General features: G+C 42.0%; 4 protein-coding genes across 5 annotated transcripts; all 4 read right to left on the bottom strand.

The window, feature by feature from the left end:
• Nucleotides 1-5,297: 5,297 nt before the first annotated feature.
• Nucleotides 5,298-5,930, bottom strand: LOC133926903 (small ribosomal subunit protein eS30z/eS30y/eS30x). Its single transcript, XM_062373068.1, has 2 exons — nt 5,775-5,930; nt 5,298-5,645 (listed from the first exon to the last, which is right to left on the bottom strand). The coding sequence occupies exons 1-2, from the start codon at nt 5,776-5,778 to the stop codon at nt 5,461-5,463; spliced, it is 189 nt and encodes a 62-aa protein (XP_062229052.1). The 5' UTR covers nt 5,779-5,930; the 3' UTR covers nt 5,298-5,460.
• Nucleotides 5,931-6,114: 184 nt separating this feature from the next.
• On the bottom strand, nt 6,115-7,781 carry LOC133926902 (phospholipase A1 PLIP3, chloroplastic-like). Its single transcript, XM_062373067.1, has 3 exons — nt 7,374-7,781; nt 7,208-7,267; nt 6,115-6,570 (listed from the first exon to the last, which is right to left on the bottom strand). The coding sequence occupies exons 1-3, from the start codon at nt 7,635-7,637 to the stop codon at nt 6,547-6,549; spliced, it is 348 nt and encodes a 115-aa protein (XP_062229051.1). The 5' UTR covers nt 7,638-7,781; the 3' UTR covers nt 6,115-6,546.
• Nucleotides 7,742-11,505, bottom strand: LOC133927704 (uncharacterized; the record flags this gene model as incomplete). Its single annotated transcript, XM_062374131.1, has 3 exons — nt 7,742-7,880; nt 10,659-10,882; nt 11,147-11,505. Coding segments are annotated over 3 exons (657 nt in total), but the record flags the coding sequence as incomplete, so codon positions are not given.
• Nucleotides 11,506-12,637: 1,132 nt separating this feature from the next.
• On the bottom strand, nt 12,638-25,447 carry LOC133926900 (serine/threonine protein phosphatase 2A 55 kDa regulatory subunit B beta isoform-like). 2 transcript variants are annotated; one of them, XM_062373065.1, is made up of 14 exons: nt 25,033-25,447; nt 19,118-19,221; nt 18,950-19,048; nt 18,537-18,656; nt 18,250-18,450; nt 18,019-18,110; nt 17,305-17,423; nt 15,417-15,540; nt 15,138-15,261; nt 14,573-14,641; nt 14,396-14,487; nt 14,228-14,305; nt 13,489-13,556; nt 12,638-13,397 (listed from the first exon to the last, which is right to left on the bottom strand). In XM_062373065.1, exons 1-14 carry the CDS (start codon nt 25,142-25,144, stop codon nt 13,261-13,263), a joined length of 1,539 nt encoding a protein of 512 aa, XP_062229049.1. In that variant the 5' UTR covers nt 25,145-25,447; the 3' UTR covers nt 12,638-13,260. The 2 variants fall into 2 exon arrangements, with proteins under 2 accessions (XP_062229049.1, XP_062229050.1); XM_062373066.1 differs by having other exon boundaries at nt 18,950-19,045; nt 25,033-25,445.
• Nucleotides 25,448-27,672: the final 2,225 nt, after the last annotated feature.

The following is a 27,672-nucleotide window of genomic DNA, read 5'->3' as shown; positions in this document are numbered from 1 at the left end:
AAAGCACGAGGATCCAGAGCACAAAGGCGGCCGCGAGGCGCTTGAGAGGAGCGTGGTGGCAGCGGCAGCATTGACTGTGTTGGCGATCCGCCTCGGTGAGGAGCATCGACCAAATCTTGGCAAAGGAAGGCAGCGACGTCAACATGGAGATGAAAGAGGCCGCCTGCGACATCCACAGATTGAGACAACGGAGAATGTTGAGGACGAGACGGCGATCCTCAACGAGAGAGTCGACATTGCGTAGGGCGTCGACGAGCCGTCTCTGCTCCTTGCGGTAGGCAGTAATGCTGAGATCACCTTGCTGCAATGTGTGGAACTCGTTGAGGAGGACGATGGAGTGACTCTCCTTGTTGTCGAGGAAGAGTTCCTCGGCGGCGACCCAAAGTGCATGAGCGCTCATGTTCTTGTCGAGGATGGTATCAAGAACTTCCTGGGTCATGCAGTCGTACATGGTGGAGAGGACGACGCGGTCATCTTGGATCCACACGGGATTGATGGGCTAGGCGGTAGACCTATCGATGTGCGCGAGCAGGCCATGACGATCGAGGAGTGCGTGGAGGAAGATGTCCCATTTGGTGAAGTTGCCGGCGTTGAGATCAAGAAGAACCGGTATGGGCGCGCGGCTGGAGCCGATGAGCCCTGTGGCGCAGGAGATAAAGTAGGGCGCCATGGCGCTCGAAGAGCCGGAGGCAAGGCCTGAGGAGGATCCGAAGCCAAGCCCAGCGGAGGAAAAAGAAGATAGGGTGCACTCGGACCCCATTGTTGTAGCAGAAGGTGGAGGTTGACGATGATGGAACTGGTGGCGACAGTGGCTTAGGGTTGCAAGCCTAGAAAAGAACCCTAAACTGATACCATGCAAAATTATATCGGGAGAGAGAGAGAGAGAGAGAGATTGGGGGAAGCCACGCCTGGTGGATTGCCTGGCGTTTCATTTATATAGAGCTCATGAGAGTAATTAGAGAAATTACAACTGTTAGGATATATACCACAATTAGAGGGATATGTATCGCTAATCCTATCGGCTATCGCTAACAGAAAGGAGAAAAGGAAAATCGTAGAAACGTGAGAGCCATATAAATTGAGTGTCGTGTTATTGAGATCCTACATGATTTGTAAATACAGAAATTAGAAAGAGATGTGTTTGGATACTCGAATGGAAACAAATTGAAGAAACTCTCCTTTCAAAGCAAGACGCGAAAAGGCAAGATGAAGACATATGTTGCCTTTAGTTCAAAAAGAAGACATATGTTGCCTTGGACTCCTCAAAGTAAATAAAAACATGAGGTCTGAGCTACTCTCAAAAATGAAGGAAAGAAATTATTCGTATATGAACTAGACTGGGGGGAAGATGTCCCTCAACTCTCTATTAAAGAGATGTGATTCTCGAACCGGGGTGAGTTGGGTGAGTTCTTGCTCCTCAACCACTGCACCTTTGAGAGGAACACAAATTATTCCTATATGATTTCAAAGCCCATTCATGCAATCCAAATGGCTCCATATGAAATAGGTTTTGTACAAATGGCTTTACAAGAAATCCTTGTCCCAAACAAAAGCTCTAAAATGCGATATACATCTTTACAGTGGTGGAGGTTAGTGGGGGCTAAAGTGAGCCATGACCCCTTAATCTTGAATAATTATTGAAGAAGCACTTAATTTTAGTGTTAAGTATCAACAAATTGTTAATCTGATCTCCTTAATCTGAGCTCATACTAGATTGGTCCTTCTAATTTTTTTTTTCAATCTCTGCCACTGCATCTTCGTTACAATGGCATATGCAATCGAACCTTTTGTTCTACGTCGTCGAAACAGATGCCAGTAGTGAAAATATTATATTGGTGACACTCTTTATTTGTTCCTCAAACTAACAGTTACCCAAAGAAAAATGTTACTAAATTCGTAAAGGGATGGAGTAGTAGGTACTAGCAGATAATGTGATTGTTCTTTATAAAGTGCCCATCCCCAACTTGATACGAAGTATTAGAATGGCTTTGTTGCCTGCACCAACCTTTATGTACCTTTTTTTTCTTGTTGGGATGAGGTGACATCACTTGTAAGACTGAATATTGAGCACGATTTTGAATTCTTTTTCATTTTTTTAGAGCCTGAGGGTTATCTTGTTTTGTAAAAAAAATTGTTTATATACTACTAATTGTGTTCGAAGATTTATCATCCTAGCCTACATATTATTAACACATGTAACTCTATATGTCAAAACTTAGTTAAATTTGTAGCACCTGGGCAAATCTCCACATCAACCTATGGGCCAAGCCAAACCAGGCACTGCGGAAAAGAAATATGCAGATGCTAGATAGATAGCGATGTGCAATTAAAGATCTCTCAAGCATATTTTTTTTACCTCTTTATTGAAGTAGCATCGAACACGGAGTATTGTTGGAGCCCTAGCTTGTCAACATTCCTTTGGCCAGAAGAAAAAAAGAACTCGTCGATATTTTGTTGATTCCGTCCTTTGATGGGAGATTGTATTGTTAGATTACAGAGTAGTGGACATAGTGGAGCACTAAGCATGAAATATGCACATAGTCTACTTTTTCAAGAAAGCTAAGATGCGCTTTGGACATTGGCAAGATAAGATTTGAATGGCAACAATTCGAGAGGCCAGAGGATAATAATATATATATTTTTGTACAGATAGGCCAGCAGATCATCTTTGGAATATATGGACTTTGAAAGCTTCCATGGTACTCCCCCGTACTCTATCTTCAGTTCCCTAATGGCTTTCTTCTCGGATCAGCGATGGTTTTCCTTCTCGGATGCAGATCGGATCTAGTCCTCGCCGGGATTTGCAACAGGGATCAGCATGGCTTGCTAGTGGTCGGGTCACGTGATGACGATAAAAGAACCAACACCCCCGTCACAAGTTGCAGAGAAACTACACATCCTTGATCTCAAGCCCTTCGACCAAGTGCTCTCTTATTTCTTTCGACCATATCTAACTATTTTCTTTCAGGATCTAAAATGTTTTTATAAAAGAATTTTTTTCACTTTAACGTTCCAACAGTTTACCTTCACGATTCTATCACAAAGTAATTCCTAAGATCATTCTCTTTGCGACAAAATTTTCTCTATTTTTCCTAGCCGTTGAAAATAAGAAAAAAAAATCAACGTTTCAACAGTTTTTCTTCACGATTTTCGTCACGAAGAAATTTCTAAGATCATTTTCTTTAGAACGGAGAAAAAATAAAAAAAGAGGAATAGAAATTAGGAAGGAAACGAAATAGAAAGGATATGATCGGAGATGGTTTTATGCTACCGTGCAGCAGTTGCATCAGTGAACTTTTGGCATGTCCAAGCAACTTCGATTCGTCCTTTTTTGCCATCCTACGCTACTCCACTAACATTGCAGTTCATTGCTACCAGAACAAAATTCCATTATGTTTCATTTTCAATTTCCTATTTTTTATCAATTTGTCAAATTTTCTATTTTGGCTTTTCTAGTCCTCCCCTTTATACTCCATGCTTTTGCACAGTTAACTTTTGCTCCTCCCTTCACACACCTCCTTACTTGTTCTTGTCAAGTCGATGGGCCCCTTTGCTATGTGACTATCTGAAACCTGAATGCTATCTATCTGAAACCTGAACGAATCAGTGTCATTGCTTATGGACTCCATCCTACAACTAATATAATAGCAAAAATAATTGCAGGGAAAACTATACATACTTGAGACTTGCAAAGAGAGAATTGTAGGCAGTAAAGCATTTTGGCAATTGCCATTCGCAGCGGCAACAGAAACTCAACATAAATCAGCAGAACCAAAGTACCAGGTTATAGCATAAACATCCCAGAATATAACTACTGATTTTCATTACACACATGCTTGCTCCCTATAACCAAAAAGTCAGTGGGAATAAGAAGCTTAACAGCAGACACAACTCTACCACAGGCGAGACAAATCTAACAAGTGCAACAAATCCTTCCAAGTAATATCATTTTGACGGTAACTGGAAACCAATGGAAAGAAATCTGACATAGTCAAATGGACCATTCAAGTTCAACTTAACCCACACTGGTATTAAGGCAAAAACATCATATCCCATTTAATGCTGATTGGCTACCGCAGAATTATGGATAACAACGTAGGCACTGAGCAGATCTAGAAGTCAATATGTCCCCTCCATAGATCAATATCCGACTACTGAATTCAGGGTGGGCATAAATAAGCAGGGAAAGGAACACATTCAACAAGTGCACGAACAAGATCATCAATGGGAATACTAATCTGAAAACTCAACGAAAATAGTGAAAGGAAAACACTGCTTCATACCTACAAGCTAAGACATATGCAGATAATCTGAAGTCAACAAAAACAAAACTGGAATATGCATCACGCAGAACATGAAATACATACTTGGGGCTTAAAACACAAACAAAGAAGCCACTTTCTCAGTCATCTGTTTACTTTGGTGTAGAGATGAAAGAAAAAAAACAATTTAATCCAAAGCTTAACCTCAAACCCTTGAATGGCAAATACAGCATGCTTTCTAGTGCGTGCTTCAGTGTGACAGCATGATATCAGCATGACTTATCCAAATGACTCGTGACAAAACAAATAAAACATCATAGTCGTCTCCAGCACTCAAATGACCCAAGAGAGAACGATGGCTAGTACACACAAAATATCATAGTAGTTTAAACATTCAACCAAAAGCACGGTTCAATTTTGTAGCAGATTGTTTACAAAATGTCTTGTTTATGAGACCTTTAGTATGCACTAGTCTAATGCATAACTCAATACCATTCTAACTGACCCAATCAGAAAATTGAAGAACACCTTTTATCTTTAGGTTTGGATCCCAACAATTCAGATGAGATAAGGATACCTTAAGAATATGCAACATATTATGAAAGAGGCATTAACTTCTATAGAGTTGGAGGATTTGAGCACCAACGCAACTACCAAATGAGGAACTAACAACCTAAATCTCATCAATCATCATTGTCAGTGAATTTGGACCAAAATGATTAGGCATTTCTATCAGTCAAAAAATTACACAACATGTAAATTTCCATAAACATAATCAAACACTATGCTACATTGTTAAACATGTAGCATGAGCTTTGCAACCGGACAGTTGAACACACCAATTAGACAATACACTCTGGAATATATTAGGATTTGACCAATTCATATGACAAACTTGGCACATAAAACTGTTCAAGAGCTCAACTCTAGTAATTCTCTCGCGTTAGAAAAACCCAACAGAACCACACAAGAGCACCTCATTACGTCCTAGGCTCGTAGCGGAAAGAATTATAACAGAAAATGAAATCCGCAGGATAAAAGAACTGGAAATGGCAATGTAGGAAGGATTCAAGTCAGAACATATAATCAATCAACATTAACCAAAATGCACTCTCAAGTTTCTTCCCTACATCCATACATCAACCTAAACCCACAGGAGAACTTCACAATCTTAATCCCCTTAGGTGAACCTGGGGGTCTACTTCTCCGAGGAGTTGGGCCCGCGCTTCTTGCCGAAGCCGACGACGGCGGTGACGAAGCGGCGGTTGTACTGCATGCGCTTGTGGGCGCGGCCCCGTGGCTTCTTCTTCTTGTCCTGCTTCGCCACCTTGGGCGTCTGCCCGCGCACCTTCCCCGCGCGCGCCAGCGACCCGTGCACCTTGCCTGCATAATCGCGCGCCACCAACCCCTAGTCAGAATCAGATCCCCACACATAGACGAAACCCTAGTAGAACCGCTTCGTGAAAGGTCCGCGAGGAAGTTGTGGAGAGGAGGAGATGAAGGCTTGCTTACCCATTGCTGCGGCGACGAGGAGGAGGGAGTGGCGGTGGTTGCTGCGGCGGCGGGGGATCCGGCTAGGGTTTAGTGCTAGCGCGAGTGGCGGCGGAGAAAGGAAGGCTCGAGATCTCGTCGGGCTTTATGGGGTGGGGAGTTCTGCACCTGGGCCCTCGTTGCAAGAACTTTACGTGAGATGTACCACGAGGCGTAGACGTAACTGCTGAAGGCGTATTTCCGAAATGAGTCTAGTCACCAATCTAGAATTCCTAGCACAGTGCTCGTGCTTTGTGGCGGTTCCAAAATCGTACCTTTGGTATGAATATGGTATGAAAATCGTACCAACTAATAAAATATGGTGATACATGTATTTCTACGTTAATAACTTTGAGTTGTAATGAACAAGATCACTCATTTTTTAACCAAGCAAGCTACAATAGGTCATTGAAATGTCATGTAACAAGCCATCCATGCATAGGCATACATCGTAGAATCACTTCCTCTGTATTATACCACTTATTAGTGTCCGTCGGTACGTTGCGACAGAAGCTAAAAATTTTATGAGATAGTATAGTAGATCAGGTGAAATAGATTCAAAATAACATAACACACGATAATGTTACAGCTATTTGGGAGTGAAAGGGTACATGGGGCTATCCTTTGATCATTTTGGATGAAGAGGAGGGGATGACCAACGACGCTACGTCTTCAACATGATATTACATCTGCTCATCCAGCCACGACAGCTACTTTTTCAACAACATGATATTACATCTGCTCCATCAACCTCTTAGTTCTCGCCAACCAAAATAACCTGTGCAGAAAAAAAAAACCAAACATGTCAGGAATTTGGTGCCATCACAGTACAATGGCATACCAAAATAAGAAAATTATATGAGTTGACCTACCCGGTACTCCAATTCCTTAATATTCCTACTGCAGGAGAAAACCCGAGGAATGATGTCTCGATGCATCGTGATCGACTGCACATGGCTTCTCGGCAACCCAAGCCTACGAAGCAGGTTGTCGCTACCGCACATGATGCACAGCGCACCGAATGTTATAACGGGCAGCTATGCTGATGGAGGCGCCTCTCCTCTCATCAACACAGCATCAGGTTCACAAGCAAAGCCAGACTACCGCCGAGAGAGTGACCAGTGAACCGCAATTTTACCATGGCTATTCAAGTGAGATTTCATGTAGGGTAGCATCTGGTGACAAAGTCCCTATGCAGATTTGTATATACCCCTGTGAATGAGCACATCATTTGTGCAGCATTGAATTCATTTGGTGCAGCACTGAATTCATGTGGTGTATCCGACTATCCGTTATGTGTAACTAAATGAAGCGGTGGATGCTAGAATGATTGGATACTGTCATGCGGTTGGTTTCGTTTTATCGTAGATGAGAACTCCTGAAACTGAAAATTTCAGCAACAACTAGTAACATACCTCAAACTTGACGGGTTCAAATAAGAGGTTGGCCCGCCAAGAAGCGATCGACTCTGAGCCCTGCAAATAACATAAGAAAATCACAATGGAACAATATAAGCTACAGGATTAACCAGAATGAAGAAAGAAAAGCTTTGCTGTCATGAGAATTTGGCATAAGCAATACCTGAACCACAAAGTATCTTGTGCTGCTTTGATCATAATCACAAATGAACCATTTGCAAGGGCACGATCTCGAAGAATTAAGATCATCTGCAACAGCTTGTCGTGTTTCTTCCTTCGCTGCAACCATGCAAGTTACCGAATTTGTCGTGGCTACAAACAAGGCTTCGTCCATTGTTAACCCTTCACCATTCTCGCCATTTACAATGGCCATGATAGCTGGATCATTCTTGACATCTTTCCTGGAACCAAAGGGCATAATGCCCATTGCCCGGGAATGCAAATAAGAGGCAGCAGACGACACGACTTGGTATGCACCAAAGGGGTTTATCCCCAGGCCACTTCCTTCATCCTTGCTCCCTGACGCAACATTCTTGACAACTTCAGATTCTTGATCCGAAGATTCAGTTTTCCGAGTGTTATTCTCCTGCTTCTCATCAGGACTTGTTCTGGCCTTCTCTTGCACTGACGAAGTCACAAACCGCAAGTTGTATCTTCGCAGACATTTTGGCTGAGATGGAAGTAATAAAGTAACCAATTGCTAAGTTAGGCAATTGAAAAAAGTTGAGTTATGGTAGTCATGTAGGAAATCAGCAACCACAATTCAGTAGCATTGGGCCAACAAGTTAATTGTGTGATTCATAACATTACAACCACAGAATGACTACAGACTTAATCTATCCATAAGCTAGAAAAACAGGTCAAGACAAGTAACCGACAGATGTAACTCAAAGATGAACTAATCCAAGAGCAGCTTATGGAATTACACTGAGGCCAACTCCAGCAACGAAGTTTTCCAGTGCTACAGTACCCCCACAAAAGTAGTGGTATGCAGAGAGAGTATGAGTCCGTATTTTTGCGGGGTTACTGTAGCAGTGTGCACGCACTGTAGCACCACTGTAGCACACTGTTTGCAGTGCTGACCGTGGATCCGGAAGGGAAGGAACTACTGTACCAGTACTGTTTACAGAGTCTAACCACGGAACCGGAGAGAGAAAAAGAGTAGTAGAAAGTAAGAAATAGGGTAACTGCTGGAGATGAAAAAATAAAAGATGCTGTAATAGTGATAGGGAATGCTGTAATATTGTTTTTAGGATAAAAATTTGAGATAGCTGCTGGAGATGGTCTGAGAAAAGTAGATAGTGAGATCAAAATAGACTAAATTTATCTTGAACATTCTTAGAAATAATCAGCACCTGGCACCTGCATTGATGTTGGAAACTTAGACCATCTCCAACGGTTTCCCTTCATGGGCCAAAATTCCTTCACGATGGGATTTTCGTTCCCTTCAGCGCTCCAACGGTTTCCCTTCACGGTTCCCGTCACGACGGGATTCCCATGGTCATTCCCTTCAGAACGGGATTCTCTCTCCATTCCCTTCGCGATTCCCCTCGAGGGGAAGCTGTTGGAGATGAAAGAAAATAAAAGGAATAAGAACGGGGAAGGGAATCGGAAAGGAAACAAAATGAAGGGAATATGGTTGGAGATGGTCTTATGGCATGAACAAGAACACGACACCAACGCTGAGAAAGGAAGCGACTTTCTAGCTCAATCGACGCAACTGACTGAAATGTACGGAAAGCAGTCGTCTTTGCACACAGGAAAATAGGCAATGGACACCGGAAATTTTGGGATTTTAGACAACAGACACCGTCGTATTTGAGAAAATAGATAACATGTTGATGTATTTATAAATTTAGCATCCGTATTCGGAACCTCAAACGCCGAAAACTGACTTTCGGTAACTCAGAATCCGAAAACAGCCCGGTCCCACAATTTTCGGCAACTCAGTTGCCGAATATAGCACTGTTCACCGTATTTCGGTAACTCAGTTTGCCGAAATACGGTGAACAGTGCCATATTCGGCAACTGAGTTGCCGAATACGGCCTCTGCATGCGCCGGCGCCCGGAAGCTGAAGAAGCTAGCAAGCAAAAGTGTATAAAAGTACATGTTTTTTATTTAATTCACGATTTTGTTTGAAAATACAAAAATAGTCCAAAAATTCTAAATGTTTTCATGATCAAACTAGAGATCACCAGCAACCCATTTTAATTAGTTTGGTCCAAAAATCCTGAGCCAATATTTAATTAGAATTCTCCAAATAAATCAACTTTTATAAATTCTAGCAATATTTAATGCCTCAAATAATTTCTAAAAAATCTAGAAAAATTCACTAATATTGTTATAATGTGATATAATAATTTATAAAAATATTTCCATTCCTATATTATTTGGTGTAAAAGTGAGTTCCTTTGTAATGCTTCGTTTATATGCATTTTTATCATTTTATGTGATATTCTCTTTTTAATTCAATTTGAATAAAAATAATGTAACATGCACAAAATTTTGGTTCTCATATTAATATTAAGCCTTTGTAATGCTCATTTATATATATTTTTTATCATTTCATGCCAAATTATATATATTTTTTATCATTTCATCCCAGTCCATGCTAGAACATGCACAAAACCAAGATAATTTGGCATGAAATGATAAAAAAAAAATATATAAATGGAGCATTACAAAGGCTTAATATTAATATGAGAACCAAAATTTTGTGCATGTTGCATTATTTTTATTCAAATTGAATTAAAAAGAGAATATCACATGAAATGATAAAAATGCATATAAACGAAGCATTACAAAGAAACTCACTTTTACACCAAATAACATAGGGATGGAAATATTTTTATAAATTAGTATATCACATTATAACAATATTAGTGAATTTTTCTAGATTTTTTAGAAATTATTTGAGGCATTAAATATTGCTAGAATTTATAAAAGTTGACTTATTTGGAGAATTCTAATTAAATATTGGCTCATGCCTTTTGGACCAAACTAATTAAAATGGTTTGCTGGTGATCTCTAGTTTGATCATGAAAACATTTAGAATTTTTGAACTATTTTTGTATTTTCAAATAAAATCGTGAATTAAATAAAAAATATGCACTTTTATACACTTTTGCTTGTTAGTGTAGCTTCCGGGCGCCGGCGAGGCCGTGAGTTGCCGAATACGGCACTGTAAACAGTGCCGTATTCGGCAACTCAGTTGCCGAATACGGTGAACAGTGTCGTATTCGGCAACTGAGTTGTCGAAAATTTTAGGATCGGGCTGTTTTCGGATTCTGAGTTATCGAAAGTCAGTTTTCGGCGTTTGAGATTCCAAATACGGATGCTAAATTTGTAAATACGGCAACATGTTATCTATTTTCTTAAATACGACAGTGTCTGTTGTCTAAAATCCCAAATTTACCATGGACACCAGATATGAACTGTAATTGATGCCTGAAAGAATGTAGGCGATATTGCAGAGGTAGGACATCTTGGAGTACTCCTTGGTCTCGCCGAGCGACGCCTTCCTCAGGAACCTCGAGAACGCCGCGCGGTCGAACACCTCGCCGTCGCCCTCGTCGTCCGCGACGGGGCAGCCTTCCTCCTCGCCCCCGCCGCCGCAAGAAGCGCACTCCTCGACGTCGCCTCCGCCGCCGGCTGCTTCCGTCTCCTTTTCCCTATAATATACTCATTTCCCTCAAATTGCCATCCTATAAACAGGAAAAATTGCTCATTCTTGCGAAACAACATTCTTAATCCTTAGAATGCTAACTTTCCAACTAAAGTGAAGGATTCCATTCTTTCCGATGAACTCGATTGTTATGTTGTCCTCAATCTACATCTTTTATGCTGAAATTTTGACACGAACGACGCGAAAGAGAAAAGGACGAAACATGAACTACACAGTTCCAAACCAATTTTCCTCCGTTCACAGTCCTTACGGGTAGGCGGCGTCGAAGAGGCGCACGGAGCCGTCCTCCGAGGCGGCGTCGCAGAGGCACTCGTGGGACTCAGACCACGCGCAGTTGAAGAGCGCGTCAGAGGTGGGGAACGAGAAAACCGGCGCGGGGGCGCCGCTGGGGCCGGCGGCGAGAGGTCGAGGACGATGAGGTGGCCGTTGCCGACGAGCCCGAAGTGTTGGGACGTTGCGGCGAGAAGGCGGTTCTCGTGGAACGGGCTGAACTGGACAGCGAATCCCGGCGCGGGTGCCTTGAACGCCGGCATGGCGACGGCGAGTGGATTGGCCGGCGGATCGGGGAAGGGGACTCGGGTAAGCTCCGAGCTTCAGGGGACGTGAGATTCAGGGGACGTGGGACTTAGGGGAATGTGAGATTCATTAAAGATTTTTTAAATAGAAGAGATAAATAAGTGAATTTTTGTTGGTTGGATCCTGGAGTTTAATTATTCAAAGACAAATATTTAATTCACAACAATTTGTTACCATCACATCACAATCTAGTTCAAGTATCTGAATTTTCATGATCTCACCTCATACTTGATTTTTGGGATGCTGGGGAAGAACTCCCCCTCCCAATAATCCGAAGCGCAACCAGGCCACCATGACATTTGCTATGAGGTTGGCTGGACATGTTTTGCTGCGCGGCAATCTAAAGGCAAAAAATGAACCAAATTCAGAAACACATTGCTAATCAATCTAATAATCATGGCAATCAACGAGTACAAACAACAACTTACCACATCAAATTGGCACAAAGATGACACTACCACTAATAGCAAAAGCTTGGATCTTCATGCTAGGCTTAGTTAGATCAAGAAACGTCTCTACGAAACACAATCCAAAGATTAGTAAGATATTAAACATTTTTTTTTACCATAAAGAGTGAATTTTTTCAATCACTCATAGACGCTAAATTTCATATTCTGAAACTATAGAGAGAGGAGCGCCACAAAATTGGGAGTTTCATCGCCGGATTTGGGCTCCTGGATATCGTGGAGGATGCAGAGGATAGATTGAGCGGCGAGGAGGGACATCGCCAGATCTAGCCGCCGCGAGGTCAAGAAGGGATGACATGGTTTAATCCGATCAATCACGACCTAGGACTCCGGTGTGAGGTACTCTAGTGACGCGTGCATCCTATGGCTAGGGAGGAGTAGAACAAGGTAGGGGAATTGCCACCTCATGCCACCATGCTGAAACAACCGCCATGGTGGTGACAAGGAGTCAGGATGGGTGAGGCTAGGAATTAGCACGATGCAGGGCAAAACGATTTTTTTCCAAATCTCTAGGTTTTTTTTAACGATGGTGAGAGAAGAGTAACGCATGAACCAACTAAGATTTTATATAGGAGAGCGAGCCTATACTTCTACAGTTCTATCGGCTTGAGTAGAATCACATTTTACATTTTTCAATTTTACAGTTGTTGTGTCAGCAAGCCAGGAGTTAGAAATATCAGAACGTTTGCACAGGAACATAAGCTATAATCCAAAGTGAGTTCTTAAATCCCTTTCTTGCTAATGCTAAAGTGTTATAACATCATTTAAGGGGAAAAAAGAGAAAAAGTTCAGAATAAGAATTGCAAACAAGAGCACAATTACATCGGTGCTACCGACTTATTTTAACAGTCCAACAAATAGAATAGCGATGAAGATGAATAGCTACAATAACTGAGTAATATCTATCGTTCAGAAATTCAAGTTCCAAAACAAGATTAGCCCGTCTAGATGGCATTACAAGTGAAAGACAGCCGATCATACATCCATTGCAATGCGGATTCGCTCGGGTACATCAATGCGGAATTTATCTTCCATCTGTCCCTTCCACTGCCGACTCTGGAAACAGCAGCCGCGACCACATCTTGGGACCAAAACTTTCCATGATTAGAATTATAATTTACACAATTACTAAAGAATCGACAAGGCCGCAGTCCGTTAGCACAGCAACAAGTGATCTTGTGGACATCAGCGGCCTCTTCTGGCCCCAGGGAGGAACCGACGACAATGTCTCGCACCATCTCTCTGGTTGCAGTTGAAAGGCCCTGGGCCTTCACGAAGAGCAAGCCAAAAACAAAAAAACAAATTTTCTGTAGGAGATTCTCTACGCATAATACATATACAAGCTATTTGCAGCAGCACATGCGATAGAATTCTCAGTCGGATGCCATGCGAGATGGAGTAACTTTGTCGATAAGTCAAACGAATTTCCATTGGCATCAATGCCTTGATTTTCTCCACCTGCATATTAGCTCAGTGATGAGACTGGTGCGCAAAATAACTGCTAATCTCATGGAAATAGCTAAGTCGGTGTTGGAGAGAAGCCACTCACCTCTGCGAACACCACGGGTGAAAGAAGTCAGTGTCCGCGTGGGCCTTGTAGGATTTGCAATCTGACGCCTAATGGCACCCCAAATCCAAAAAGAAAAAGCTTTGTATTATGACTGCTAAAGAGTAGTTGCAAGTCTTTGTATGACAACTAACATGTGAAGAGGGCAACGTAATATGGTGCGCTGCGAACTGTTTGACTTCTGAACGCTTATGACTCATTTCAATATAATTGAACAGGGAAATCTATGTTTCTAAAAAGAAAGAAGGCAACATAGCTACTGGTAGTACTATTGAAAGTTGTTTTCCATGAAACAACTCAAACAGACGAGAAATGTAGCTCCTGGTTGGAGTTTTATTTTATACACCAGTCATCACCCTTCTCCAGGCCACATTCCCAGAAAGGATGGCAGGGTGTATTTCCCAAAAACTCGCAGGGAACTCCTCTATTAGGATATGGGCCCGGAAAAAGTTGCCCCAGACATTGATGTAGGGATGGGGACATCTGTTATGCTCCGAAAAAATTACATATTTCTTAATGATAAAGTTACACAATTGATCACAATCAAACGAAATTATAGCCCTACTGGGTTCGTTTCCCACTACATCCCCAGTAATGGATGGGATTGGACTAAACTAGCCCTTAATAGCTACATCAAGATGGGGAGGTAGGGCACCCCTGGCATCAAACCCAGACCATGGCTACAAAGGAAAGGAAAATAATGTGTAAAATAAAAGGTTACCTCATAGGATTCCTACTTGCTTCCAAAGTAGTTGCCTCCACGCTTCCAGGAGTACAACCAAAAACACGAAACATATTACTGCATTTAATGAAACCAGCAAAATAAAGTGTTAACATACTGAATTTCTATAACATTGCACATGTACTCAATAATGAGTTAAAGAAATACCCATAAGAACCAGTTGCAACACGAAGTCCGTCCCCACTAAGACAACACTCAAACTTATCAAATATTGAGTCATTCTCATACAGATCACAGAGCTGAAAATAGTGATAGCACACAACTAGATTATAGATTGGTCATCACATGGCTTCTTTCTTAATCATTCAGACGAGAAAACTTCACCTTTGGTCTTAAATGTTCATGGACCTGGAAGGTTGAAACAGGACCTGAATCCATGTTCAGATCCCATAGCTGAGGATAGAACAAAAATATTAAACTTTTTTTGGGAAAAAGAGTACAAAAAATTATATTCATCGACTGACTAAGCAACAATCAACCATTCATTAAAGGAAGATCAGAGTGGAAGGATAAGAGGGCTGTCGTTGAAGAGGTGATAAGTAATCTCATAATCTATTCTTGTTAGTTACTAAGCACAGTGCAAATAATAAAACAGTTCCTAAAATCATGCAATCGGACCACTTCTATAGCCATACACTTAATGTTGATTCATCTTTTCAATGCAAGCACTCAATCTCATGCAACACATAGAAGAGCTACACCCAATCGTTTTACCCCTCAAACAATATGAAAATATCGCATTAACTTCTGACTTGAAGCAGCCGCAAATCATTGAAAATGAACTTCTGACAAAAGTCAACAAACATTCTGGATTTGAACAAAACTATGAGGGTACGAGTGTAAGCTAGGCAAAACCAATGAGGTAAACATGGAGAGGCTAGTAACACACCTTGAGAGTCATATAATCACGACTAAGAATATATCTCCCATCCCTTGAAAACTTTATATCCGAAATTGATGCTATAATCTCCGTAAAGAAGGATCTTGATCCAGGTGCTTCATGTTCCTCAAATCTGTTTATAGGCTTTTCGTTAACTCATAGAGCATCTAGTAAAAAACTTCCAATATAAATAACTGTACACATTCTGACCCTTCATAAAATTTCTGATGTTGCCCAGTACAGAAAGATAGAATGTTACAGGAAGAAGGTATAAGTGGAATTACTAACATCTTGGAATGGTTGTCACACAGCGCTGATTGTCGCAGATCAATAAGTCGGATAGAACCCTTTGAGCTGCTGTAGGCTAGTGTATTACAATGGGTTGGATGGAACTCCGCACATGTAATCACCTCTGAAATATGAATAGAATAATATCATCATGTGCATATGGCAATACAAGAATAAGATGCACAAGATTTCTAGTGATTGTAACGAAAATGAACCTAACAGATTTCTAATCATCACAATGGCAAAGAGACAACATGATTATCTCAATAAACAAAGGAAATATCGAGTGTCACATTGTATATTTTTATTCTATTCAGTTGGGTAACTCTTCTATAGAAAATTTCAATATGGACAAAACTCGTATGTAAAATACATAAAGTTGTGTTTCCATGATTTGATTATCAGAATTACTTAAAAGCCTATTCTAAATGCTCCCTCTGTAATTATATGCTGTTTTATAAATCATGCAGTCAAACCTCTCTAACTTTGACAAATAATATAAAAAATATTTGAATTTGTCATACAGAAACAATATCATTGGATTTGTCCAGAAAAATAGTTTCATGATATAGTAGTTTTACAACTTTATTATTGTTTTCATGCAAAAAGTAACAGTCAAATTGCATATTGGAGATCGCATCGATACCCAAAACGTCAATATATATGAATGGAGGGAGTAAAAAAGATTCATAAGAATTGAACAGCACATCAACTGTGGGAAAATTGCCAAAATGCACTCCAGTTGATTGTGCTTCGATGAAATGCCATCCCTCCCTAACATATGGGGCCACCTGTGTCTAAATGACATGTGGGCCAGGATGGCATTTCATCGAAGCGCAATCAATTGGAGTGCATTTCTGCAAATCTCTCCATCAACTGTTGTTACTTCTCATAGTAGATTAGTAGCACTATCACAGTACAGTAGCCCACAAGCTACATTAGTGTATAATTTTCAAATTGGTACAAGCCCATTTGATCTATTTTTATCTACTGGATCACCACTTGTTCCAGAAATTACTTAGTGCCTAGTGCCACTGTACTAATGGCTGTTCAGATAGCAGCCCTAACAATCCCAGTAATAACACAGATATGTTACAATCAAACTTTACAGAGAATGACTATACTACTGTGCCGGTGCCAAGTTAAAAGAACAGAATGGACCCAGCAGTTTCCAATTTATTTTCATTTCATGGCATCAATCAGTCAATGATATTTGCAACTGCCTTTTTCGTAGGTGACTCTCATTGTACCATTATTTCTAATACATTATACAACAACAAAGAAATCACACCATGCAGCAACCAAATAACCAATGCAGAAAAAAAACAAAGAAATTCTTCATTGAAGGAATGCATGTTGTGCAAACAACACATGCGCCAAAACAAGATTGTGGGCACAAAAAAAGGTGTATGGTCTTCACGTCCCATGCCATGATTTATTTTATTTTATTTTTAAATTCTATGTTATGACTAGGCCATGATATATCCTTGACCTATTCCACACTCATTTAACCAAGAGACTACTTCTAGACCTGCCCCAATAAAAAATAGGAAGTCTGAAAGAATGTAGGCCCAATCAAGAAAGACAATATAATAGGGTTTTTGTTAATAGCTTAATAGAACCTTATGCAGAAATGAGTACATCAATCGTAATACTTATATAAATACCAAACAGAGAGACAAAAATTATTATCCCAAAATAAGAAGGAAGTGATAATGATTAGATTATATTCAGTTCTTAATTGTAAGATGTGTAGAGCCAGCACATTTCAGTATGTCATCATGCCACACCAGTACTTTTGTGATAAATGGTAAAGAAACACTTTCTCAAGTCAATTTGACCATGTTGCATTATTTAGGGAAAAAACTATGAGGCTAAATGGAATTACCTGTTAGATCTTCCATGTTTGAAGGCTTCACGTCAACAATGTTAAAGCTTTGGCTGTTTATTTCCAAGTTCCATAGATTTATTCGCAGATCATCTGCTGATATGAATGTCTCGCCGTCACTGTGATTAACAAACAATAGAACAATGGATCAACACATTGCCCACAGATTACATCATTGATGAAATATTTGGAATATACAGGAACGTGGCCAAGGAAAACTGTCAAAATTACTGTGGCAAAACAAAATTAATCAAGCGTAAAAACATATGCGACTATGTGAGCTTCACTCCCAATAAAAAAAAAGCATAAAAGCTGCTCATGTTTGATACTTATTGAGAAGGTAGCGATACAAGCCAACTGAACCTTGAATTTTATTAAAAACAGAACTCAGGTTCAGTTTGCCCTAGTCTGTAGAAAGGTGCAAAAGGTTGCAACGTAGCTGCAGAGACCTAAAGATTTGAAGCACTACTTACACCCATGGAAGAGATGCGTATGAACTATGAACCCACGGAAGAGATGCGTACGATGTAGAAAGGTGCAAAAGGTTGCAACATAGCTGCAGAGACCTAAAGATTTGAAGCACTAGCAACACCCATGGAAGAGATGTGTATAAACTATGAACCCACGGAAGAGATACATATGAACCCATGGAAATGAACGAGTGCATAAGGGATCCCATAGAAAATACAAAATTCATGTCATGGCATAACTGACCTATTATTTGAAATAGAATTTATATGGTAATCATGAGCATGGGCATATACACGTCGACATCTAGCAACAGGGTTTGCCTCTAGACTTGTAACCTGCATGCGATGGAAAGTGAAGTCAGTTGGACTGGATGACTGCAGTTTTGCATAGTTATATAATTTCAACACCAAACGCTAGAGCTGATTATATGAATGTTCTGCAGACAACATATAAACAGAGGTTGAGTATACCTACCACAGGCAAACACAGCGATGGGTAACCTCCGGGAGGAAAAGAGAGTTCATTGCTCGGGCAATTGAACTTTTCTGAACATGCACCATTTGGAAGAGGTGCCTTAGAACTACTGCTACTTGCACTAGCAGTGGTACTACTTCCTACACTTTGGGAAGTGTCCAAATTCATGACTGAAACTCGTTTTACTTTCTTCTCCTTCACCTAGACAGTAAGTAAAGCAACCGGTAACCAAAGCAAAAACAGATGGCACTTAGTCAAAGCACTCTTGACATATTTTTCCTCCATACCTTCCAGTATTTGATTGTTTTATCATTTGTAGACAAAAGGGAGAGAGCATTGTTGGATGTCTGGCACCATTTGATCTTGTTGATCTTCTCCTCTATTTCCAAACTTTTGAGGTAGTCAAACTACAAGAAATACATAAAAATAAGGACAGCATTGGCATAACTTTCTATCTACTAATAATTTCAACAAGGAAAAAATAAAAGCATATGGTACTGCAATGCTCTATTATATGCTCAGCAGTGAATATTGCAATATGAAACACAAAAATGGTACCATGGCCTAAGCAAAAAATTCATTTTCCCCCTATGAGTTGTTATTCTTAACGCCAACTTCTCGGTTTATTGTGTTAATACAACTTTATGGCAATAGAGAAACTTTTAAAGGAAATGACAGAAAATGCTGCTTATTAGCATGCCTCGGGTTCATGACTCTGAAATTCAGTTTTGTAGCGGAACTCCGGGTGTCTGGTGATTGGAAAATCTTGTCTCTCCAATTCTCTCCGTCTGAAATTCTGCTGATAGAACGACTTTATTAGGGCAACATTGAGATCAAACCAAGATAACTTCAAATATGCAGAGCTTACATCCCGAGCATCTGTCCTTTCAAACAAAACCACACGTCCTCCTTTATCCCCGGTGGCAAGATGATCACCAGATCTATCAAACTCGATTGCAGAGATGATGTCAACTGAAACAAAACAGCAAACCAAGTCAACTTACAACACAAGGCAGCATTTTAAACTTAGCTCGCACAAAACAATGAGATTCTTAGCCTATTTAAGAAAGGAGTAGATCTGAAAAGTAGGCTTAGATGATATCAGTGTGCCGCATATAGTAGTCATCCTTAAGTCCCAAATCAAAAAAGCTGATTATTGAATGATCGAGAAGCTCAATTCACTACACAAGTCCTCAGGATACAGCAAAATCTAAAGTTTACTTTCAGATGAATACATTTGCTTTACCTTTTAGTAAACTTGATTTGATTGTATGGAAGATGTTTCATTTTATAAAATTCAGTCAAACTCTAAAATAAAATGAAGTAGGATATCAAATAAAAGACAAAGCCATCCACCATCAATATCATGAATTTGCCCTCACAGCAGCCTGTTCTGAATCAGACAAATGAAATCACAAGCTCCCATAATAAGACGCATCAAGTCTGAAAATTAAAAGCTTCCATTTTTTTCTGAACGAGATGATCATATGAACACAAATGGACTAATGTGGCATGGTGGCAAAATAATTGACAGATGTGTGCTGCATATGCTATTAAGGGCATAACCCAATGAGGCAGTTCTGTTGTGTCAACATACATCCAACACCAATACGAGGCACGGGATGGCAGTGCCACATTATCCTAGCTGTAAAATCTTAGACAGCAAATTTCCTGAAAGGCAACAAGTCAACAGCACACGCCAAACCATAAACTGACAAGTTGAAGAGAGGCAACATCACTCTAACCAACTGTACCGTTATAAGAGACAATCAGACACCTATACCTCTCGTGGTCCTCTTTTTTTTTCGTTTCGTGTGATCAAATGGCATGAGGAATTCAGTTCAAGTTACCACTAGGTCAAAGCATGCCCCATGCAAATCCTTAAGCAGCATATCTCGAACAAATCTGAAGCCAAAAGAGTTCAAGCTCAACATCACCTTACTACCACCTTTCTGCATTCCCTAAACACAACCTGCCCGTGACCACATTTCTCAAACCCCAGTCCAGGGGCAAAGCCAGGTTGGCTCTCCCGGGTGCACAAGCACCAGGGTCCCAAAAAAATTTAGTAGTTATTAGCCCATAATCACCTTAGTGCACCACCTTATTTCCAATTCGTGCATCAGGGCGCACAACCCATCATCCACTGATCCACCACTCTATCAGAGATTCAGAGGCCCAGATCTTTAACTTTTCAAGTGCACAGCCCATACCATCCAAGCAGCCACCCACCAGCGAGGGTGCACAGCCCACAAGGCAATAGCCACTGGCCACATGCTCACAGCCCATTATCTCGATGCTTCTCTCATTCTTTGTCTCGTTCGCAGGCCTGCTCGTTTGTCCACGAAGTCGAAGAGGCTCGCCCAGAACTGCAGAATAGAGGAAGCGAGGCTTGCCGCTGACTCCTCCTCGCCTGGTCGCTGCAGCAGCAAGCCACCTCACCGGTCGGCGGTCACTGCATGTTACAGACCTCAAGCCATCCTCGTCTACGCCTGGTGATCTACTCTCCCTCGTATGTCTAATCTTCTCCTCAAGATCCCTTGCTCCTCCATTTTGTCCGGTGTGGAGAGAGAGAGAGAGAGAGAGAGAGAGAGAGATGTTCTTATCTGTGATGTTTGATGATTTTTAATCTTCAGATTTGCCATTAAAAAAAATCCATGACATAATCAAGATGATCTTATGTTTCAAAGCAACTATATATTCGCCATCTGTAATATGTTAGGAACCTTGTCGTGAGATTGTTGTGTGATCTGCTCTTCTTCCTTTTCATTCCTCTTCGGTGTGGTTAAACAATCCGAGAAGGAACTGCAAGTTCAGGAGAAGCAGTCTTGTGGTGTGCTAGTGAGCTTTGCGGTCCCTTCTCGTGCTCTCCGTTTGTCTTGCTGCAACACCCTCCCGGCCTCCCTCCACTAGTCCACTCCATTATCGACGCCAGATGGTACGTACTAATTTCCTTCCAATTTTGTGATGCATGCCGATTTCTTCCAAGCAAACAACTGGACTGAAGAAGGAATAATTTGAGGACTGATCTCAGATAAAAAAATGTCAAGTAAGTTTATCTGCTTATGGATGCATTATCAATTTGAATGTTTATTTTCTTTCTCTTCATTCTAACAAATTGTAATGTCAGGTAAACTTATGGAAAGATGGTTGAAAAGGAAAGTGCCAGATGATCCTAACAATGTTGATAATTCTCATCAACAAGATATCAATGCTAGGAATTCAGCTCCACAAGATATCAATTGGGAAGAGGAGATACAATTTGATCCGGGTAAAAAGAAAGAAATAACTACTTACCATCCTAATATCAAAGAAGTGGTAAGAAGAAGGTACTTAGAAAATGGGCCTTGTCAACCTTGCACTCTTAATTTTCTGTGGACTCGGATTGGGGAAAAAATAGAAGGTTTAATCCTGAATGGTTTGATGATTTGGAAGTTGGCTTCAGTATAGTGAGTCCACAGATAGAGTGTATTGTTTTACTTGTTTCTTGATGAGAGACCACACTAAGAAAGATGCCAGATATAAGTCTTTTGTTGTCGATGGTTGGAATAATTGGCATAATAAAGATAAACTACAGGATCATGTAGGTGGTGTTGGCAGCCATCATAATGTAGCATTGAAAAATTGTGATGCTTTGTTTCAAAGAGAACAACACGTTGATGTTGCTATTCATATACAGAGTGAAACATCTAAGAATGCATATTTTGTTTGACTTAATGGCGCAATTGATACCTCCAGATTGCTACTGAAGCAAGGATTGCCTTTTCGAGGCCATGATGAGTCAAACAAATCCTACAACAAAGGGAACTACAGGGAACTTTATGCTTGCATAGCAGAGCAGAATGCAGCTTTAGGCAAGGCATTGACAATTGATGCTACAGATAATAGTCTCATGGTGTCTTCTGATATCCAAAAAGACATTGTTAAATATTTTGCAAATGAAATTTTACATTCCATCCTTGAAGACATTGGACATGATCTGTTTTGCTTGCAAGTTGATGAAAGAGAACTTTGTTGGTCTCATTCATGTGAAAGAGACAACTTCTTCCAACCTCAAGTCATGTATTGATTCTCTATTTGCAAATTTTAAGTTGAGCTTGAAGCAAGTAAGAGGCCAAGGATATGATGGTGCTAGCAACATGTGAGGTGAGTTCAATGGATTGCAATCATTGATCATGAGAGGAAGTAGTACTGCATATTATGTGCATTGCTTTGCTCATCAACTTCAACTAGTAGTTGTAGCTGTTGTTAGAAAACATACAGGCATTGATAAAAAAAAATTAATACGATTTCTACCTTGTTGAATGTGGTGGGTGGATCTTCAAAGAGAAGGGACATGGTTTGAAATTTCAATCTTGAAGAAGTGCGTAAAGCATGGTTTATCCTTCCCCCTCCAAACGCCTAGGAGCTCATGAGATGAGGCAAGGCGACGCCATACCAGCCTAAAGAACAGCCAAACAGCAGCAGCAAGAGGAAAGAGAAAACAGAAAGCAAAAAGTAAAGGGGGGAAGGGGGAAGGATAAGGGAGGGGGTTGGTGGCCCAGCCCATGAGTGCCTCCCCTCCCGTAGATATCTCCTCCCAGGTGCAACGCCGCTCCTAGGGTCGCTCAGCGCCGCCATGCTCCTCGCTTCTCTTTCTCGCTCGCTTGCCTTCCCTTTTCTCTCTTCGTTGTGCTGCCAACCCGCCGCTCCTCCTCCCTCTCGCTCCCCTGCACCTCATTGTGCGAACCCCCTCAGATCGACCGACGCCATTGCCCCCTTCCAGATCGATTGTCGCCACCTCTGACCTGAGGGGTTGCTGTGCCGACGCTGGAGCCAGCAGAGATGGGGAGTCAGGGGTCGTTCGGCCTTGCTAGCTAGTTCCCACCTGCTCTTCCTCTCTTCCCCCCCCCCCCCCTGCCTCAGTCTCACTGCTTTGGGCTAGGCGTTGGGGACACCCAGGTCTCCCGGAGCGCCTTGTCACCTAGGCGACACCTTAAAAACCATGGCGTAAAGCTTTAGGTTGTAGGTTGCTTAAAACCGGGACATGATTAAATCAAGAGCAATGTCTTCAAAGACCCGGAGATACTAGTTGGAGTTCTCACTATAAATCTCTTAGATGTTTGGTTGACTTATTCCCAACAATTGTCAAAGTGTTAGAATTTGTGGAGAAAGAAGACAGGGATGGAAAAAATAGAGAACAAGCATGTGGTCTTCAAGTATATTTTCAGTCTTTTGCATGTGTCTTCTATTTGCATCTCATATTGGCTATTTTAATGATCACAAATACCTTGTCAATTGCATTGCAACAGAAAGATCAAGATATTGTGAATGCTATTAATTGTGTGAAAGCAACTAGAAACCATTTGGATGAACTTAGAAGAGATGGATGGGAGAAAATCCTAAGTGAAGTGTATGCATTTTATGACAAACATGATATTTCTAAGTTGGAAATGGGTGAGGCATATTAACCCAAACAAGCCAAGGCAAAAAACTAAAATTACCAACAAACATCATTTTGAAGTTGATTGCTTTAATGATGTTCTTGATTGGCTACTTCAAGAACTTGATAGTCGTTTCAACGAGACAACCTCTCAACTGCTTATTTGCTTGGTTGCTTTCAATCCAAAAGATTCATTTCATGATTTCAATGTGGAGAGTTTAATAAGGCTAGCTAAATTATATCCCAATGATTTTGATTCTAGGGAATTGAAGGAACTTAACCATTTTCTTTCTCCTTACATTGCTGACATGCGGGAAGATGATACATTCTCCAACATGCAAACTATTTCTGAGCTTTCACAAAAAATGGTAGACAAGAAAACACATTTGCTATCCTTTAGTTTATCGGCTTTTGAAACTAGTACTTGTATTGTCTATTACCACTGCTATAGTTGAGAGATGTTTTTCAGCCATGAAAACTGTGAAAAAATATTTGTGCAATCGTATTGGTGATGAATACATGAGTAATAGCCTCATTTGCTATGTGGAGAAACAAGAAATACAGAAAATTATAAATGATGTTGTGGTTCGTCGCTTCAAGGCTTTGAAAAAACGTAAATACTAGAAGGTAATACATTACTTTTATTTGATATTTTCAATTTGGTTTCTCATTCGAAAATGTTAAGTCATTTTTTTACATATTTTGTAGGTCATCAAGGTTGAACGGTGTATTTTGCTAATGCCAATTGTATTTTGTTCGCAATTTCTGTGTTATTTACCTTCGCTATGCTATTTTAACAAATGTTATGGGATCCTTCATTTTGGTAAGCATTTCTATCATTACTTCTTTGTTATTGCGCATTATGTTAAATTTTTATTGTCATATGTATATGTTGAAGTGTGCACTCAGATCTTTAGAGCTCTAGCTTCGCCCCTGCCCCAGTCAGGGCCTTGCGCTTGTACGATTAAGCCACCCGAAGGCTAAAAAGGATTCCATTTGCATCCAAACAAGCTCTAGACAGACAGAAAATTGAGTTCCATGACCATCTCGCGAGGCACGCCCTGCTACTAAAGCAGCAAGCTAACCGTATGAATCGATTCTACATACAACGCGATAGTCACACTCCAACACAATCCAAAGCTACCCTTTTTGTGAAAGGTAACACTAAGTTCCGCGCACCATCCGAGGCCAATTAAGGGCGCGCATTTCCTACGAGCCAAAAACACCCAAAACCGAACAACTCCAATCCCACCACCACCACCCCTCGACACAACCCTCGCGATCCCAATCGCCCCAGCGCGGCCCAGCCCCAGAGCCCCCACAAATCGAGCGGATCTCGAGTTCGTGCGCACGAACATACGTACCTTCCTGCACGTCCTCGCCGGTCGCGCGCTCGCCGAAGACCTGCGCGAACCGCCACTCCAGCGGCTGCGGCTGCGCCGCCTCGCCGACGTCGCCGGGGCCGGGGGGATCCATGGCGCCCGTCCGTCACGCGATCGCGCCGCGGGGGCGCCGCATCGGGGAGGGGTGGGGATGAAGGTTCCCGGGGAGGAGGAGGTTCTCGGAGAATGAGGCGTTAGCTTGGTGGTCGGATGCGGCGGCGGCGGCGGAGAACAGAGATCGAGTCGAGCCGGGTAGGGGTGGGGTGGGATGCGACGAGAGAGTGGGGAGGAAGGAGGGAAGCGATGCGGGAGAGGGCGAGGTCGAGGTCGACGTCTCCCTTCTCTCTCTCTCTATTTTGTTCATGTAAGCTCGCTCTTTTTTCTCTCTTTCTGACACGGTAGGCTTTTGTAGTTCGACCCCTGTGGAAGAACGAAATACATAAGACATGCTCCTATCCTCTTCATCTCCAGTGTGTCATTTGCGTGTGGTGAACCAACCCCCTCGTGGTCGGCGCCGTTAGCTGCCTCCATGATCCCTCCTTATACGCGACCTAAAAGAATTATGGCCTTGTTATCAGGGCGGGCCCAAAAAGAATTATGGGTGTACATATGTACCTCAAATTTTATTGCAATTTTTTTTTGCATATATGCTATCCAGATAAGCCTAGGCGACTGGCCTCGATGCGGCCCACGAAGCTACGAACGGATCTATTCGATACGAGATGGAGAGCGAAGGCAGGAGGCAATGCCGACACGGGTGAGATCGAAGCCGCCTAGGCAGGGGCAGCGGGGCGCGACCGACGCGGGTGAGATGGGCGCCATAAGGCCACGAGGCGCAGCCCAACGCGACAGGCCAAGAGAGATTAGTGTGGGCGAGTTCCAGGTCGAGGCCAACCAAGCGGTGGCCGCCACCTCAGGGTGCAGGCGTAGCGTGGCCAAAGCAAGCCAGGCAGGCACCGCTGTCGTGGTGCGTGGGCGCGGCGCCGCCAACGCCGGTAGCAACGAAGATCGACGTGAGGGCAAGATTGATGGCTCGAGCGCTCCAAGTGTGGACCAAGGATTGTGTTAGCAGTTCATTTTCACCAGCTGGGCAATTACACTTCGCTCAATGCTACCATCCAGTTTCTCATTCATGCACGTTTAAATCCGATCTTGGTTTCAGTAGTATCTTATGTGACTATGCCGAGTTTGTTATCGAGTTTCACTTTATTTCACATCATAGCAAATTGCACACAGCGAAAAAAATGCTAAGTGCCACTCAACTACTTCATGCTTGTTAGTGAGCATTCGAATAGAAGATATTTAGCAGGCAATAGGGATAGTACCTTAGTTGTTGTTTGCTATTAAGATTCACCTCAGTCAAGGAGTGGGAATATTATATGGGTGTTGGTGGAAGAAAATATCTTTCACAAACAAGTACGTCGAGAGCACACTCAAACGAATGGCTTAAGTTTGAAAAAGATGTGGAGAGTAAGCAGAATCTTGTGTATTGATCTTTAAAAGATTCTTCGTCTGGTCTGGTAGCCAGATGTCTGTATTTATAGTACCATTCGGAGTGTAAACATACAAATATGCCTTTATAAAGATAACGGTATAAGTTACCGTCATACTATAGGGACTTAGGACCGATCGAACTTACACAGCCCAAGCTCTGGTAAAAATATTTTTACCCCTACCAAGAAGATATTATCTATTATGGCAAATACAGTGGTGCAAGCAACCGTAGGGGTGTGATGCTGAGCCGGTCATCAATTGTAGCACGGTGTCGTACTGTCCAAGGTGTCAAGATGGCCTCCACTTGCACTGGCATTAACTGTCAGTCACTTTGTATCAGATGACTTCAGTGGGTGTCCTTCCTTGCCGATATTTTTCTTCTGAGGCTAGCTGCCTCCCCCGCCTGGTGAAGGAACGGCCCGATGAGCTCTTACGGCCTCCAGAGGTTGTAGTCTCTATGGGGAGTCCGGAGCCTTAGGGCTCCGAAGTAGCATGACTCCCTGGTAATGCCTATGGACTAGGGTATTTTCCCCCAACAATATCATCTGTTGGCCCTGAGGTTCGGAGGGGTGAGCAGATGTTAGAAGGAATTAGCTCCAGTCCAACCTCATAGTCAAGATCTCCTGAACAACCCCTCGCCATCGGGGAGTCTCTCTGTAGTGACTACAAGTGATGGTGGTGAGGCTCTGACGAAGACGATGTAGTCCGGAAGGAATTACTTGGTTCCCCCTGAGCTCTGGAGCCTGTGTGGAGGTTGGAGGCATGGTCATCGTTGGAGCCGAATGCCATCAAGCAGAGGCACACGCTCCAGAGCCCATGTGGGGACCGGAGTGAGCCCTTCAACCCCTTAATGGTGTGAGTCCTTTCGCCATTTGGATCGTCGCAGTGGAGATTGTGTGTGGAAGCAAAGTTTTCTCCTCGTTTTCTTGGCCCAAGTATTTAAGGACGTGAAGTGACAGTGGTGCAGCTAACCGAGTAACGCGTGGGTTCACCGAGGTCTCGTGCCTGCAACCCTTGCACGCGCCAAAAGGAGGCTCGAGCCATAAATGCGATGAGACATGTGCGCAAAAAACCAGGGTGTCACCGTAGGATGTTGCCACGCATACGGGGATCAACCAGGATATAGCC

Source organism: Phragmites australis, chromosome 8 (genome assembly GCF_958298935.1).
Source record: "Phragmites australis chromosome 8, lpPhrAust1.1, whole genome shotgun sequence".
Taxonomy (NCBI): Eukaryota; Viridiplantae; Streptophyta; class Magnoliopsida; order Poales; family Poaceae; genus Phragmites; species Phragmites australis.
The sequence above is the reverse complement of the archived record's forward strand: the minus strand, read 5'-3'. Positions and strand labels throughout refer to the sequence as shown.